The sequence below is a fragment of the Amblyomma mixtum genome, chromosome 1 (genome assembly GCF_055824585.1).
Source record: "Amblyomma mixtum isolate Tamu chromosome 1, ASM5582458v1, whole genome shotgun sequence".
NCBI classification, from domain to species: domain Eukaryota; kingdom Metazoa; phylum Arthropoda; class Arachnida; order Ixodida; family Ixodidae; genus Amblyomma; species Amblyomma mixtum.
The window spans coordinates 85,103,625-85,120,519 of NC_143012.1; the positions used below are offsets into that span (position 1 = coordinate 85,103,625).

Sequence of the window (16,895 nt, forward strand, 5' to 3'; positions counted from 1 at the left end):
TGTCTGCCTTTACACCTCTTATTCCAGCGCTCTTTCACTGTACAAACAGTGGAGGATGTGGTTTTCAGTATGTTTAGCACAGTAAGGTGGCAGAACATGGGCACACCAGGAATCTTGACAGTTTTCAAGTGCGGTGTCCGTTACCAGCGTGCTGCAAGCTTAGGCTGCACATACTGCAACCACATTCTCCATTTCATGCATTTCACTGCATCGTAGTAGAAATACTACATGTATGACTGCATGTCATTGTCCCCTTTCCTTTGGTGCACTGCAAGCAATCAGGCATGTTAGTGGGAATCTCTTTTCAGGATCTCTCTTCAGGCTTCTTGCTTTGTGCAAAATCAGCCATAGCACCTTCACGTCACTGAGAGAGCACACTGTACATGGTTGCTTACAAGCTTTTTCATTGAATAGCTTAGCACTCTAAGACGAGCACTGCAGATTGGAAATGTGGGAAGGAATAGTATGGCCAAACGAAATCTTTCATCGTCATCAGCCCATTGTGCTGCCATCTTTCCATTTGCTGAAGGTAAAGCAAGCAGTGCAAAGCGTATAGAGATGTCTTGGAAGCATGGCGGTCAGTGGCAGCATGTGTAACTTATGGGACAAGGTCATGGACTCTTGCACCTCGGATTGATTCTGGTAAATTTGAGTGTGGAGACCAGGAAAGAGAAACCACATCAGTGTGTTTTTCGAAATTCCGCCTAGTCTCTTTGCTGATTGGGAAGTGAAACCCCAGTCGAATGCACATATTAGCACATATAACGTTGCATATGGTGCCAGAAGCAGGCACTCTGAACCTGCTGTGTGTAGGCAAGCCTGTCTCGTTACACCTGAGGTTTGCATCACTCTGGTCGCCCATTACCCAGGGACTGAGAGAGAAAGGAAACCTTTGCAAGCATTGTGTAGTGCATGATTGTAATTGCAGTACACTCTGAGGATACTTCAACATTGGTGTGCTAAGGGCAGAAGCTTAAAGCTATATGCTCATGAACTTCCTGAGCACCACAGGTAGTGGCCAAGGTGCCAACGAATATTAGGTACACCTTATGGGCAGTATTGGCGAGGAGCAACCTTAATGGCCATTTAGAGATGTTGCCAGCGAGTGGACTGCGCTCGGCGCCGAATTTGAAGCACAAGTGCTGCATAGCAGCTCTTGACGAGGTAAGCTAGTGGAGCTTTGGCCTAGGGCGAAAAACACGCGAGGCCTAAAAACCGCCGGACCCGTAGACTTCATCCTGACACCACAGGAGGCAGAAGGTTGCAGCAGAAGCATCAATGCATGCTGGTGGTTTGTGGGAACTGGTGCGGTGCGTCCGTTAACAAGGTAATAGGCTCTTGCCTAACCATCGAACGAAATGATGCACGAAGGTGCATCTCTTAGGCCTAACCTTAGAAGTCTGAAATACCCAGCCCACGCAGTTTAATAGGTGCCTGTAATAGTTTACGTCAAGTTACGAAAACGTTACAGTTAAGCTTTACATGTGTCCTTAGTTATTCATGAGCGTAGTGCGGCTCCGGCACTGAAGAACGCCGACAAAAAGAAAAAAAAAAGCGCAGGCGTCCACACTTACCGGACACCATTTTTGGTTGATCTCAGCAGCGCAGTTTCGAGTCATTTTTTTAGGCCTAAGACACTTCAGATATGCTTAAAGGTTACCATAAATAGTGTTTATGAACAGAAATGTTCTAGCGGACGCACTTAGCCAAAGATGTCGGTTGCAAACCAGGCTTAAGGCTTTGAAGCGCGCGCCAGACGGCAGCAAAACAACTCAAAAATTAAATGCGCACAGTTCTCTGACGTCAGCGAGCATCACGAGGCATTGACCAATCGCGCTTAAGCCGCGGGCGCATAATCCGTGTGCAGCCGCGAACCACGAACTTCCGAATAGAACGCGTCGGGACCTTTGTTGTGCTTGACAGGAGTCGCATGTTTTCGGCTTGCGTTCTTGAGAGTGAACGTAGTCTTGTGTTCGGGAGTTGATACCAAGTGCTGTTTGTAGGGGGATAAGAAAAGCGAGTCTTTCAAACCAGATCCCTCAGGGACGCGATGGCGATGCTTCGTAACACCCGTCTCATGAAAGAACTCGACATGCTCAACACGCAGTTGCCGCCTGGGATCGTGTGTAACCCAGCCGCCGATATGTTGGACAGCTTCGAAGCAGGCAAGTGTCTTAAGTGAAACTGAAGGTTAAGAAAATACGGTCAAAATGTGTAGGATATCGGTGGAGCCCCAAAGTGTATCGTAACGTCTTCTAGCGTTTGATGTTAGCACATGCGTCTCTGTTTACGCTATTCTCTAACATCTGTCCGATATTAGCTTCGATTTCAATCCTTGCAGCCATCGCTGGGATCAGTGGAACGCCATACGAAGGGGGAACCTTCAAGCTGAACATCCGCATACCCGAAAGGTGCGTTGTCGCTTCTCGCCTCAAACTTTGAGGGGGTAAATCCACGACCTGTAGCAAATGTGCGTTCATGTCAGCGTTTGTCCGGGAAACTTGCACTTGAATTATGCTCAGCGTGCTTTGCAGGACCTCTGATAGAATCATGCCTATGAGGTCACGCACAAAGTAATTTCCATGAGTAAGTGCAAAGCTTAAAAAAAAAAAAACAAGAAGCAGCGAGCGGTTTCGTGCTTAAAAGTTGCAGTGGATACTTATTGCTCTCAGGATAGAACTTGCCTTAGAGCTACGCGTGCTTTTGAAAACATTCGTGACAATGTATCAGTGTGGTATCGGCGGTTGGCGTCAGATAATGTTTCAGTTCATTTCAGTTTTAGTCAAAGTATCTTTTTCCAATAAGGGCAGTATTTTCAGTTTTACATTGTTTCCTTTACAGATTAGATGCTCTGATTTAGAAGTGTCATAGTTTGGTGATCGCTATTTTATGGAAGCCTTAGTAGCTGTAGCGCATCCTAGTCTCTCAGACAACAGCAACTTTCTTCCCTGGGTCTTCACTTGACCGATTTTGTGGCCATTTATGTGGACTGCCTTTTGGTGCGTGGTGTCAACAGCTTGGTGTCTATGCAGAGAGATTGCTGGAAGTGCAGTTTATGGTGGTTGCTAATTAAAATGGTGCAGATAAAGAGGGGAGGAGCCATGTAAACTGAGAGGATGAGTGCTGACTTTCAATAATTCCTTGCTGAAGCATGCAGACGCTAGCGACAATTCAATTGTGCACATGCACTATAAACCGTATCCTTCACAATCAGAGATTTTGTAATCTTAAATACATAAAGGTGAGAGGGCAGAAATAATCTGCAGGAACCCGAGAGAAAGCATGAGGTTACAATTTCATTAAACCGTTCTTTCTTGGTCATTTGTACTGGGGGCATGCTGTGCGCACTTGTAGGGAATATGGCTTAATGCATGCGCAGAAGTGCTGCCAGCGGCTGTGTGCCTAAGTAAACAATTTTTGAACGCAGCACTCGTACTGTCCATTCCTCAGCCTACGTGCGTGTTTCTTCGCGCTGTTCCGATTACCATCATGCCTTACCAGCAAGCCCAAATAAATCTCTTCATGGCGGCCACATCACACAGGTACCCGTTTGAGGCCCCCGTGGCCGTGTTCAAGACTCCGGTGTACCACCCCAATGTAGACTCCACAGGCCGCATCTGCCTGGACGTACTCCAGATGCCACCCAAGGTGAGTGTTGCCCAGGCATTAAGAGTTGTGCTCGCACTTTAATTTGGCCATGCACTTAATACAAACGAGCATAACTTTGTGCTGTGCTGACACTTTAGGAAGGGACATCGTCCAATTTTTTGTTCTTAGTAAAAGTTAATTCTTTGAATCTTTCTGGCTATGTCATTGTGTACAGCAGCAAAAGACACATTTATTAATGCAACAGCATTTAGGTTGTCGTGTAGCAAAACATTTCCGGCTTCTCTTTCACGAAATTCCCTGATTGGTCGTGAGAGGTCACATGACCTTGTGACATCATCATAGCCTGCCCTGGTGGTCCACTCTGATTGGCCGAGAGAGGTCACAAGACCTTGTGACATCACAGCCTACCCACCATGGCAGGTGGCAGCATCTGGTTGAGGAGTGGCCGGGGATAGTAGCTGAGTTGTAATGCAAGCACTCCAGAAACTGTGATTGAGGAAATTACTCAAAATTTAATTGCAAGAACACTCACTGTGGACACCATAGCAGGTAGTCTAAATGCTATAATATTTTCTTCTTTAAGAGTATGGTTTAGAAGGACCCAAGTTTTTGACAAGCAAATTGGATGTGAAAGTGCGACATTCTTGTACCACACTGGTGGTACGGTACGTGCATAAATTCTTTTACCTTTTCCAGCTTAATAGAGCACCATTTCAGGGAAGGCCGCCTCTTGAGTGCTGGAATAAATTGGTGCACTTCACCCTCTGTAACACTTTAAAGTAATCCAGAGCCCTCCATTACAGCGCTCCCCATAGTTGATGTTGGTGTGGCATGTGAAAACCTGCTAACCGTTAATATTTCCGATAGTTCTTGCAGGTTGATGAGGCAAGAATGGGGGCTAGTTGGTTGGTCATGGCGCAAGGAATCGAGCTAACTGGTCACAAGATGAAAGACTAAAAAGACATGAAGGATGGAGGGCGTTCCATCTGTACTATTGCTGTATTATTTCATGTTTTGTCTTGTAGCCAGCTTAGCATGATTTCCTGCACCTTCTTGCAGGTAGTTCTTTATTTTTGGAGCTTAGTTTCAAGGGCCTAAAGATTGATCAGAGTTTGATTTCAAATCTTTGGTATGCTGTGCAAGGCTGCTGCAGGTGCAGGTTGGGATAAAGAGAGGCCAACTTTCCTGGAATAGCGTGCAAGACTCTTTTGCCATGAGGTTTCAGATTCAGCGGTCAGACAGTGGTTATTTTTATTTATTTATATTTATACACAGTACCTACAGCGCCCTCACTGGGGCATTATTGTAGGGGGGAAACATCATAAATAAGAACAAACATCTAGTACACAATAAATTAGGCAAATGATGCGGTCTACAGAGAAAATACAGAAAACCATTGTAGAAAGGCAAACATACCCTAAACACACACACACACACACAAAAAAAAAAAAAACATACATTTTAAAATACAGCACTGCTTAAAGAATAAAGCTTTAGGAATAATCAACTTTGTAAAAATTTCAAAAAAAGCAACATGATACACTCGGACTAGAATTATTGCACTTATATTGACAGGTGACTTTGCAAATCGGCCAGAAACGATGTAGGAGGAGCGGTAGCGACCAGAGAAGGGAGACAGTTCTAGTCATGCACTGTTCGTGGGAAAAAACTATATTTGAATACGTTTATACGGCTATTGTACTCGCGCACCTTAAGTGGGTGGTCAGTGCGGGCGGAAATGTAGCTGGGTTCATTAATGTATTTCTCTTTTGGAATTCCAGTTTTATTATTAAGCACATTATAAAAGAAAGAGAGTCTCAAATATTTGCGCCTGTTTTCAAGTAACGGCCATCCCAACTTCTCGCGCAAACCAGAAGAACTTTTTTGAAAATTGTAATCGGCAGACACGAACCTAGCCGCCCGTTTCTGGACGCGCTCCAGCTCCTCAATATTCAGTTTTGTATGCGGGTCCCAAACCGCGCAAGCATACTCAAGTATGCTCAAGTGTGATGTTGCAAGTATGCTCGAGATCGTGTGAGGCGTGCAGAGATCTGCAGTTTACTAGCTGTTTGTTTGCTCTGTCGTCTCGGCTCTCAGGGCAATCTAATGTAAGAGCCGGAGCAAATAGAAACGATAAAGCGGCGATTACAATGCAGTTGCTGTATGCCTCATTGTGATCTGAAGCCTACCTATGGCATCATAACCATCATTCTGCTGAAACCAAAACTGAATCTACTTGGCAGAAAGAATTCAGTGTTCAGTTATTTACTGGGCACAGGCAAGCTCCATGTGGTGATTCGAGTTTACCAATGTCTTGCACATCATTTTAATAAAGATACAACAAGAATTTTGTTTCTCCACCCTTTGGAGTGTCCAGGATGGCTTCTTGTTTAAGAACTTGCAGTCAACCTACACACATAGATGTGGGTTCAGATGTATATTTTTTTTTTGGGGGGGGGGGGGGGGGGGGGGGCTCTTTTTTACATCCTTACGTAACAGTTCATTCAGATGTTTTGCTCACATGGAGAGGTACGAGATCTCCTGCTTATCATAATAGGTGATTAAAAGGTGACTAAAAAATGACGAGTATCATATGGTGGCTATGCTCTCTGTCCCTCATGCTCTTACTAATGAACATGAGGAAGAGTAGAGGTTCATTAGCTCACCCAAAATCTCACTGTGGTTCTCTCGTCAAGGCGTGAAACCACTGTCTCGTGTACTGGCGGACTTCAGAAGCCACTTTACTACCTGTCTTTGGCAGCATTGTCTTTTGCGCCAGAAAACCAGGGTACTGTCTAACCCAAGCAGTTTGTCTTTGCAGATCGTGGCCTGAACTTATCGTACTACACTCCATTATGTGACAGGAAGAGAATAGATGTGCCGTGGGATTCTGCCATAATTTTTCAGCCAATTTTAATGGCCAGTTAGCTCTCTGCTTGCCTTAATTTTTTTTTTATGTGATAATGTTGGAACCCCTGTGTTTGGAAAAACTGTCCAGCGTCCGGTATTCTCTGCCTTAATTTTTTTTTTATGTGATAATGTTGGAACCCCTGTGTTTGGAAAAACTGTCCAGCGTCCGGTATTCTCTGAAGCCTCCAAGGACTACCTGCCACGGGTGGCAGAGTGGAGAGAAGGAAATTCCCTTTGGGGGATTTTTCAAGAGCCTGCAAATTTTCCCGAGAGGCTGCAGTTTCACTGTTTCAACGAAAGAATCGCATTGAGAATTGGGGTGAGCTCGGAAACCAGCCTGTCAGTGTTTCTAAATTCCTTTTCAACATACCTTTTCTGTCATGCAGGTTATTCCAGTTTTTTACTGTCTCTTTGTACGTTTCTGAGTAACTAAAGTGGCTGTTTGGGCTTGTTGGTCAGTGATCATGGTTAAAGAATGCAGCACGAAAAGACGAGGACAAACGAAGAAGTGGACAGGACTGGTGCTGGTCATGGTTAAAGAATGCAGCGCGAAAAGACGAGGACAAACGAAGAAGTGGACAGGACTGGCACTGTCCTGTCCACTTCTTCGTTTATCCTTGTCTTTTTGCGCTGCATTCTTTAACCATGGTTTCTGAGTTGTCCAGCCATGCTGTGTCCCAATAGCAAGTTTAGGTTTGACCGTATCTCGAACATTGGCTCGCCCAGAAGCGTGTCCAGTTGCGAAGATATTTGCTTTTGATATTTTCCTTCACTGAAGTAATAGTGAACAACTACGCCAACGGAGAACTGTTGCAGTACGTTGCCGCCTTGCCGTGCGCAGGGTCGTTGGCGGCCATCGCTGAACCTCAAGGTGGTCCTCATGTCACTGCAGACCCTGCTCGCACAGCCCAACCCCGACGATCCTCTGGTGCCGGAACTGGTGAGCCCATTTGTACGTGTGCCGGTGGATGTCACTGTAGTGACGGTGACATGGCATGTGCATCGGTTGTTAAGGCGAAAGCCTTTAATGGCTCATACTGTCGGCCAAAATTCTGTCGCACTGTAGCTGTCAGTCAAACTGATGACGTCATCGGCAGTGTAGTATGTCAGCGTCATAGTATGTCATACTTATGTCTTGGTCATTGAGTACATTTCATAGTCATTAACCAGTAATTAGTCATCAATTAATCATAATTAGTGATTAATAATTAATTAGTTGTGTGTCATTAGTTAATGTTTAGTCAATAATTAGGTGTGCGATCATCCAGTGATGATGTCACCGGTGCCACTGATAATGTCACTGAGTTATAGTCGCTCCTCCCTACTACGCGTGCGCTTCCGAGTTACAATTTTTATGCCCGTGCTGGATAGTGAACTCAGCATATCCACCAAAGTATTTGTTAAAATGTAAAAAATTACTCAGTGATGCAACTTGGACAGTGATGTGTGAATTACATTAACTTGTGGAGAAGTGGTATCAGGAATGTAAACCTTGAACATGCCACTGACGTAATGCGCGTTATGGAAATTTATGCCGAGTGATGGCGGACCTAGCAAATCTTTCTCTTTTACCGGAGTTCATTTTGTAGGTTACACTCGACTATAGTAGACGCCTCAGTGCAGAACACGGCCCACGTGTAGGTCACCAGGCATGACGGTCTGACCGTGAACGATGCATACAGCGAGGTAGAAAAGTGTTCCAGATAATCTGACCTCTCGACAGCTCTTGGTCGAAGAGATAGGGCAAAGGAAGCACTGAGGCAACCGCAATTGCTGTGAAGACGAAGTTGATTATGATGAGCTTACAGCTGGTACCTCTCAGAGGAATCTGAAATTTTAATTTCACTTCGAGGTCAACCAAGTCTTTTCTTTGCAACACTGTCAAAAAATTAAGGGGGCACTTTGCTGATCTAAAGTGTGGTGAGGCGAAAGCCTTAAGGGCGGTGTTACTGCTTGTGTCGCTGATGTGTGGTTACAATGTTAAGCTTCGCCTCTAAGAGTGGAACGCGATAGCGTCTTGCAGCGCTGTCAGGGAGTCCACAGAACGCCATCGCCCATTCAGCTCTACGCCTTGCTCGTCGGTAAAATGGTTTTTGAGGAAAGAAAATGTATCTGTCTCGCATATCTTCGTGGACACCTGAACCTTGCTGTAAGGGAAGGGAGGAAGATGGGAGTGAACGAAGACACTGTATTCACTAGACGCGCCTTTGTTCATTCCAAACCATCGAGCGGGCATGGCTGAGTGGTTTAGCATGCTTGTCTCGCACTCCGGAGACCCTGGTTTGATTCCCCAACTCGACCAATTTCCTACTCGGTTTTATTTATTATCTGGCCTGACTAGAAAGGTTAATTAGGTTAATTGGACTAAAGTAAGCAATTATTAACTAAACTTGGTCAAACTTACCTGGAGCATCACTATACGATCCCTTTAATTGGTTGCATGGTTAGTAGCCAAAGTACAATTGGCCCCGTTTGAAATTCGCGCACTGTGACGTCACGACCATTTCGACCAATTGAAAAGCGTGACATTTCTGTCGACAACTCCTGCTTACAACGACAAGGCATTAAAGGCTTCCGCCTTAAAAACTGAATGCGCAATTGCTCTTTTCACGAGCTTCGAATGGGCTGATGAATATGGCAGGATGGGTTTCTGGCCACGGGGCTCAAAAGCCCAACATACATGGGATGAAGTGAACTGAAGTGTGAGATCTAAAAACCTGATGGAATCATTAAGTGGTACTTCGTGCGTTAAAATCATGGGTTTCAGGCACTCATAGAACACTGAAGAAACATGAAGGAACTGCTGCTCGAATTCGAAGTTGTCACACTCTAAAAACACGAAATAGTCGTCTGCAAATCTAGTAATCCTCTTTCTTTTACTACCCTCCCACCCCACCCAGGCTGACCAGTTCAAATACCAGCGGGACATGTTCAACCGGCTCGCTGCTGAGCACACCCGACGTCACGCCATGGGCTGAGGCTTCCACACGCCGATGCTGCTTTTGTTTTATTCTTCCTTTTTTTTGTGTGTGTGTGTTTAGAGATGGTGGACGTGTTCCCAGTTTTAGGCTTTAACTGTGGTTGAATCTGATAACTGGTTATTTTCATTAGGCCTTATTGTGTGAGGTGAAACATTTGGGCCTGTAGCTCGCATCCACCTGTCATATTGAGCATACTGTTCACATTTTTTTTTTCTTAATCTTTCAGTTGTTGTGTTTATTGCCTAGTTATATTTTTGCTAGTGCCGTAGGGATTGCCTTGCTCTAATTCTACAAGAAGCAGGTGAACATTTAATCCAGGTGAAGATAGTGCAATGTTAGAGAGCATACTTGAGCATTAAGAAGGAAAAGCTCTGGTTGTACCATCTGAATATGTACCAGTTTTTGTTTGTTTGTTTGTTTTTGTCCGGTGTGTCAGCCACAGTTTTTTTTTTTCTATACTAGTCATTGAAGGCATCAAAATAGTTGCAGAGTCTAAAGTTCCAGAGAGCAAAACAAAAAGGCCCATTTATACCCGTGAATCTGAAGTTCCACCCGTGCTTAACAATGACCTTGCTGTGATACTGTGAATGTTCGTCCATTACATTGTTTATAAGGATTTGTTTTTTGCATCTTGCACTACATCGTGTGTTACACCATTATGCTGTTTGTCTTTGTAGCAAGCATTAAGGCATTACTTATGAAGTTAGTGTCATATTCTTGTGCGCCTATCAGACACCCAACTTTGGAAGAATCGTCACAGATACAGCGTTTATTCACTCTAGCAAAAGTTGTTTCTGAGAGTAACGGGTTATGAAGTCAGTGCTAAAACACCTGAAATTTCGTGCAAAATTTCATGGAGTATTTGAATAACGCAAGCATTTGGATGAGAGGACTAGAAATTGTAAATGTAAACAATCTCAAGCCTTTTGAAACATGCAAATTGCTGAGGATCAACTTGATTGAGCTTCATCTTCCAGTGCCTTGTGCAGTCAAATCCCAGTAACACATGTGCTATTCCATGCAAGCCTTGCCTAGTGTGAGGAGCTCAGAAAATCATGTTGCTGTTTTCTGCTGGTACTTGGAAAACAGCGACCCGATGTTTTTATCTCTTGGTATTAAAGCACTTGTGTGCCCTGCTTATGGTGTATGTTTGCGCTTTTTTTCTGCACTTTGCATGATGCTGCATTATAACTTGGCAGCTCATGTACAACCAAACCTCAGTATGGCTAATATGGATGTTACGAATTATTGGCGATATTGAACTGTTCCTAAATATTTTCAAAACATGCAGTTCTTAATTTACGTATTGAACAGAATTTTCCGTAAAACGGATATACCAAATTGCCGAGGTCCTAAGCTATGCTTGCTAGGTGGCAGGCTTTGCCTCACTACGCAAGTGACCGGTGGTGGTGGTGTGGCAAACGTCCGCACCACAGTTCGCACTTTATCTCAAACTTGGTCAGGCACTTGGCACGAATTTACGCCTCTTGCACCCATTGAAAGTACCCTGGAACCAGCTGCATAGTCGATTGTAGCCTTTCGGTATCCATCACGCTGGCTGTCACCGAAGTGGTGGAAACAAGCAATGACGTTGCTATAATGCGGGAACCACCCTTGCTGGTGTTTGACTTGCTACTGCCGCATGATGGCAGTGTTGTGCGAGAGAGCCAACCTAACTGGTGTTTGGCGCTCTGTTTTTTGTAGCCTTCAGAATCTCTTGGAAACGGCTCTGAAACATCAGAGGAGGTCCCTACGAGGTGCCGTTCTCCTCTGCCTAAATTGCAGTTCTCCTGTGCGAGTGTCTGGCAAAATTTTATATATATTGCAAATTTCAGCTATGCCGAACTATTTGATCACTTTTTACCTGCTCACTATGATGTGGTTTGGCTGCAGTAAGACACACATTCTTTGATATATAGTGTAAAGGATATCATTGCTTTTAGCACTCGTTAGCTGATTGACACGAGTTCAGCTTGTCAACTGTGCCTCTTTTTAAGCTCTCCTTGTAAAGCGATAGAACACTGAATTTTAAGCACCCAATTTTTTTTTTTTGATGCAACAGAAAGCTTGCTGTCTAAGGTGCTCGTTTCCACATGGTTGTAATACAAACACGAGACGATTTTTACCGAGAATATTTCGATAAGCGCATACATCTGTTTTTATGTATGCTGGAAACAATGATACCAAATAATAATGTAAATCTCACCCCCCAGACAGTAATCAAGCATTTTTAATAGAGTAGCATCCATTTCAGTTTCCACACCCGAAGCTATTATGGCGCTGGGACGTGCATCTCGTCAACGAAAGTTTTAATGGACCGTGGCTGCCGCCTCCATCCAGGAAATGTAAAACACTGGCGCCATCTAACGACAGAAGCTAGAAGCACATCTTTGGCAATGTGAAGGGTGCATTGCTTTTCATCAAAGAGCACGCTGGAGAGAGCGCAAACTTTAAAAAAACTCCTGAAAGAAGAACTATAGAAAACACTGCATTTAAAACAAAGTGATACTTGACTGAGATGTGTGTCATGGTGCACTGCATTAAAACACTTCAGTTTGTTTTTATGCTCATTTGAATGCCGAAGTAAGATTATAAATTCTTGTTTCTTCAGTATTTCAGTGCTCAGTTCTCACAGTAGAAGGCACAATCTTTTCATTTCCACCATAAACTCATAAACACATTTGGTCAGTAGTCAGTCCCTCGATTGACTAGGACAGTTCAAGTTAAACACTTGTACATATGATGCTGCTTTAGCTGTTTCTAGCTGCATAATTTCACTTCAGATGGGGCTGGTGCGTGCACAACCACCACCCCATGATCGCAAGCTGACCACCACTTTCAAATACTCTCTTAACTGATAAATGTGAGTAAAAAAGTTGAGGGGGGCACTTTATTGACCTAAAGTGCGGTGAGGCGAAAGCCTTAAGCGCGCTGTTGCTGCTTGTGCCACTGATGTGTGGTTAAGGTGTTAAGCTTCGCCTCTAAGAGTGGAACGCGACAGCGTCTTGCAACACTGTCAGGGAGTCCACAGAACGGCATCGCCCGTTCGGCTCTACGCCTTGCTCGTCGGTAATGTGGTTTTTGAGGAATGGAAATGTGTCTGTCTCACATATCTCGGTGGACACCTGAACCTCGCTGTAACGGTAAGGGAGGTAGATGAAGACACCGTATTCACTAGACGCGCCTTTGTTCACTCCAAACCATCGAGCTGGCATGGTGGAGAGGATAGCGTGCTCATCCAACACCACCTAGACTAGACAAGGCCCCTCCACGGAGGCCGTGACGTCACTCCAGTGGCCCGGCAGCCCCCCTCGGCCGCTCCTTTCGGTCGCCACGCATTCGCGTTAGATATGTCTTGGGTGCTTGTTAAGATAAAAACCGGGGTGTGTTTTTTTTTTTTTTTGTAGTAGAATATAGTGTTTGCGACTCCAAGGCATGCACCGCGAATATGTGAGGCTGCTTTTAGTCTTTACGACAGCATACTGAAACAGTGCCACAAATGCGTTTGTACAAATTGCTTTATTGGAAAGTATGGCTAGAACTGACCCTTTTCATTTCTTGCTTAATGTTTTCATCTTTCTCTCTGCAGCCTTCTTTTGTGCAGAGCTGTGAATCATATCATTTTGTAGTCTACAAAAGTTGTTCAAAGCTACGTTCGTTGCAGCACGCACTACCTGTCGCACGAGAGTCTCTGTAGTGTGTCCATTTTCGCACGTTTCTGGATCAACATCTCCAATAATAGAGGCGGAAATGGAGCTGACAATGGCACGTTGGTTGTCCGATGCGAGGAAAGAATTTGCATTTTCTCCCGTGGTGAGTTTTTCCACAACAAGGGTTGTAATTAGAACCATATGCACAGTGCATGGTTGCGGGAACTTTAATCCTCCCCTTGATAAGTTGGCAATCATTTTCGTCGATTCAACTTCTATATCCCTATTCTCCAGAATGAGAACGCTGCGGCAAAATGTGCAAGACACCTTCTTGAGAGCTGAATGGGCACAGTATCCAGCGATGTAGGCGACGACTTCCATGTCGTGCTTCGGGCTGGAAATTTCTTCATCAGAGACCAGCACGGAGAAGTTGTGTTGCGGAATTTCTTCCGTGTCGCTCGCGCTGTTGTTGTCTGGCTGCAGAAGCATCAGCAGCTTTTGTAGACGAATTTTCTTTTCTGATTCGAGAAGCTGTCGCACAGAAATGTGATACTGTGCACCAGCAAGCTGACGATATCGACCGAAGCGATCCTCAAGTGTGTCCGTCTGAAATTTGCCTAGGAGAACATACCTGAATTTCAGGTCTTCTAGGCAGTAACGCGACAACTCAACAAGAGAGTAGCAAGTTATAGCCTCAAAGCAGTATGTGTTTCCTTCGTCATGCAGCCACTGGTCATGTTGACACTGCGCCAAGCGTCCAGCCAGTCTACTATGCCGTTCAGGAAAGTCAGCTGTTGATCCACCACCGTAGTCACAGGATTCTGCAGGGAGTCGTTCAGTCGGCGACCTTTGGAAGGGCTCTTTACGTTGACGACCTTCCACCAGTTCGTTATAATGTTGATGAAGAGGGCTGTTGAATTGGCGCTCATGAGTTGGAAGGCTTCGCCACGCATTTCAAGTGCGTTTGCGATAAACGGGTTCATGACGTTTAAAACCAACTTTACATTTTGTCTTTCCATAGGTGTTGGATTGACTACTTTGGCATTTAGCTTGTAGCCGAACTTTAAGAGCGATGTCTTCTCCGATGAATAAAGCTGTCGCACGGCTTCAAACGATGCAGCTTTCATTCTGGGAGGTCCTACGGGCAGTTCTCCAGACAGGCTCATTTCAGGAAAATAGAAACATGTTCCTTCGTTTTTCTGGTTGATCCAATTATTCCTGACGCATTTGAGTATGTGCACAGGGTCGATGACAAAAAAAAGAGGACGGCTTTTATCGGCTGGGTGGGGATAAACAATGTTCACTTCATGGTTCCTTGAGAAAAGCGACATCATTTTCCGATTGAGCGAGTTGTTATCAGTAACTACAGCGATGACTTTAAGGCCCATAGATTCCACCTCCAAAATTATCTTGCAGTACTCATGTAGGATTTCGGAGTTCATTTTAGAAACGGGCAGAATGTGTATCACATCTTTGTTGGCTGACAGGAGCGACTGAACCATGAAAACATGGGCCGTTGTGGCTGCTTCTTGAGAATTGGCTGATGATCCTACTATGCTGCCTCCCTTGTAATCGAAGTACGGCTTGATGTGAATTTCATCAAGCATCAGCACTACAGTCTTTTCGTGCGGCTCCATGCACTTCACCCTTTCTTTGATGTAGGAAAGAAAGTGGGCTTGGTTTTGTTCCTGCATTGGATCGCCTCCATACTTGGAGCAAACGCGGCGCAGTGTTGAAGGATGGGGTAACGTCAACATCGACGCCGACCTCGCAAAGTTATAAGCGTGCGGGGAAATGGAGTGCAGGATGCTAGAAAACACTAAAGTTTCAGCACTGTATCGACGAATGGGGGCAGCGAGTGTGAGAGCAATCTGCTCGTTTAGAAGACGAAACAAGGCACTTTGTTCTTTGGTTGTATCGTTGTCTTCAGACAGTTCATTAAGCAAGGAGCCGATCTGCTGCAGCACTCTCATTGTTTTTGACGCACTTGTAGCTTCTGGCGTCTCCGTCATGTGATTTTCTAGCTGCTCGAGCATTAAGGACAACGTACGGGTGTCACGCACTGCATCTGGCACTGAGCGTCCACAGGGTAATGAAATAAGCTTAATCATACCTGCTGACACTGAAACTGAGAGATCAGCAAACACTGTGACGGAAAACCTAACATGCGGTGCAGGATTATCCTCGATGCGGAGAAACATTACACAGCGATCATTGACGCTGACGGTCCAGAACTGACTATTGCAGACAGCAGAAAGTTTGCCCTTCAAGTCTTCAAGTGATGACACTGCATTTCTCTCCTCTTCTTCTCCTTTTGTGTCTATGGAGTTCTTGATTGCCTTGCTCAAGGCCTCGTCTTCCATTCGTGCTCTCTTAGAGGCTGGAGATTCGCGACGAGTACTGCTTGTGCTCAGGTACGCTGGACAGTTAGGGAAAATCGACGGTACGACATCTGGCACTAGGTGCACCCTCTCGCTGTCAACTGTCACAGTTTTTCCCGACGCTGCATCGAAGTGTGACAGCTTCGTGATGAGTTCACTCCCTTGGAAGTGAAGTTCGCAAACCTGCGCCACACGTGAAAACGACTGAATTATCATCGATACATGGACACACTATTTTATGAAATATCTGTTATGATGCAGTTTGACACTGTCCTGAATATTTCTGCTCGTTTACACCGCATTGTCCTTCCGGAAGCGCAATAAAACTGCGAACGTTTTGACCACAAACCATACTTAATTGCTTCAAGAGTTACTAAGCGAGAACGCGAGTCATGCGATGCACAATGTAATGAAGTAAATATCGTCTGCTCACCTTGGAGTGTATGCTGGGTGTGAAATCCTTGCGCGGAATGGCTCTAATCCAGGATTGCCTCCGACCTTCATTCTTGGGGAAAGAGAAAACCCACACTTTGGGCCCATTGTCGTAATTCCCGCGGCATCCCGGAACACAACACCGTCCCATGTCGCACAAAGTGAGGCGTTTGCTTTTGCTCAAAGCCACAGGATTGTTGCACGCAACACTTCCGCAACTATTCTGCACACAGACACACAAGCACGATCGCACACAAACGCAAAGAAAGTAAAATAAGGCACTTCACCAAAAACGAAAAGAGCGCAAAAAGAATGTCAGCGCAGTGCGACGCAGCACTGAACCTAACCAGAGGAAGCAAGGACAGGCGGGTGGCAAACACGTTCCGACTTGTCAAAAATTTTTAACTCGCCCCGTCCCCCCGTCGCGAGGGCGCCTGCCGGCAACAGGAGAATCGGACAACTAGCGTGACGTAGGCAGTCTGGAGAGGAGGACATGAACAGGCCTTGTCAAGTCAAGGTGGTGTTGGCTCATCTCGCACTCCGAAGACCCTGGTTCGATTCCCCAACCCTACCAACTTCCTACTCGGTTTTATTTATTTGTCTGGTGTGACTAGAAAGGTTAATTAGGCTAATCGGTTAACTTAAGTAATTAACTAAACTCAGTCCCACTTACTTGGAGCATCACTATACTGTCCCTCTAACATGGTTACTAGCCAAAGTACAATTGGTCCCATTTGAAATTCGTGCATTGTGATGTCACGACCATTTCGACCAACTGAAAAGCGTGACATTTCTGTCGACAACTTCTGCTTACAGCGATGAGGCATTAAAGGCTTCCGCCTTTAAAAGAGAGTAAGCTCTCCTATAGCGCACTTCCTTTTATAAAAGAGCGCTAGAGGAGAACTTACTCCCATTTTACTCCTTTTTATTTA

At 45.1% G+C, this 16,895-nt stretch overlaps 1 protein-coding gene and 1 pseudogene across 2 annotated transcripts; one reads left to right on the plus strand and one right to left on the minus strand.

The window, feature by feature from the left end:
• The first annotated feature begins 125 nt into the window (after positions 1–125).
• On the plus strand, positions 126–10,647 carry LOC149367080 (ubiquitin-conjugating enzyme E2 T-like). Of its 2 annotated transcripts, none has more exons than XM_089554058.1 (5): positions 126–2,165; positions 2,321–2,411; positions 3,543–3,648; positions 7,361–7,459; positions 9,420–10,647. In XM_089554058.1, the coding sequence occupies exons 1-5, from the start codon at positions 2,051–2,053 to the stop codon at positions 9,495–9,497; spliced, it is 489 nt and encodes a 162-aa protein (XP_089410184.1). In that variant the 5' UTR covers positions 126–2,050; the 3' UTR covers positions 9,498–10,647. The 2 variants fall into 2 exon arrangements, with proteins under 2 accessions (XP_089410184.1, XP_089410192.1); XM_089554066.1 differs by having other exon boundaries at positions 1,620–2,165; positions 2,342–2,411.
• Positions 10,648–13,051: 2,404 nt separating this feature from the next.
• Positions 13,052–16,174, minus strand: LOC149367081 (uncharacterized; annotated as a pseudogene).
• Positions 16,175–16,895: the final 721 nt, after the last annotated feature.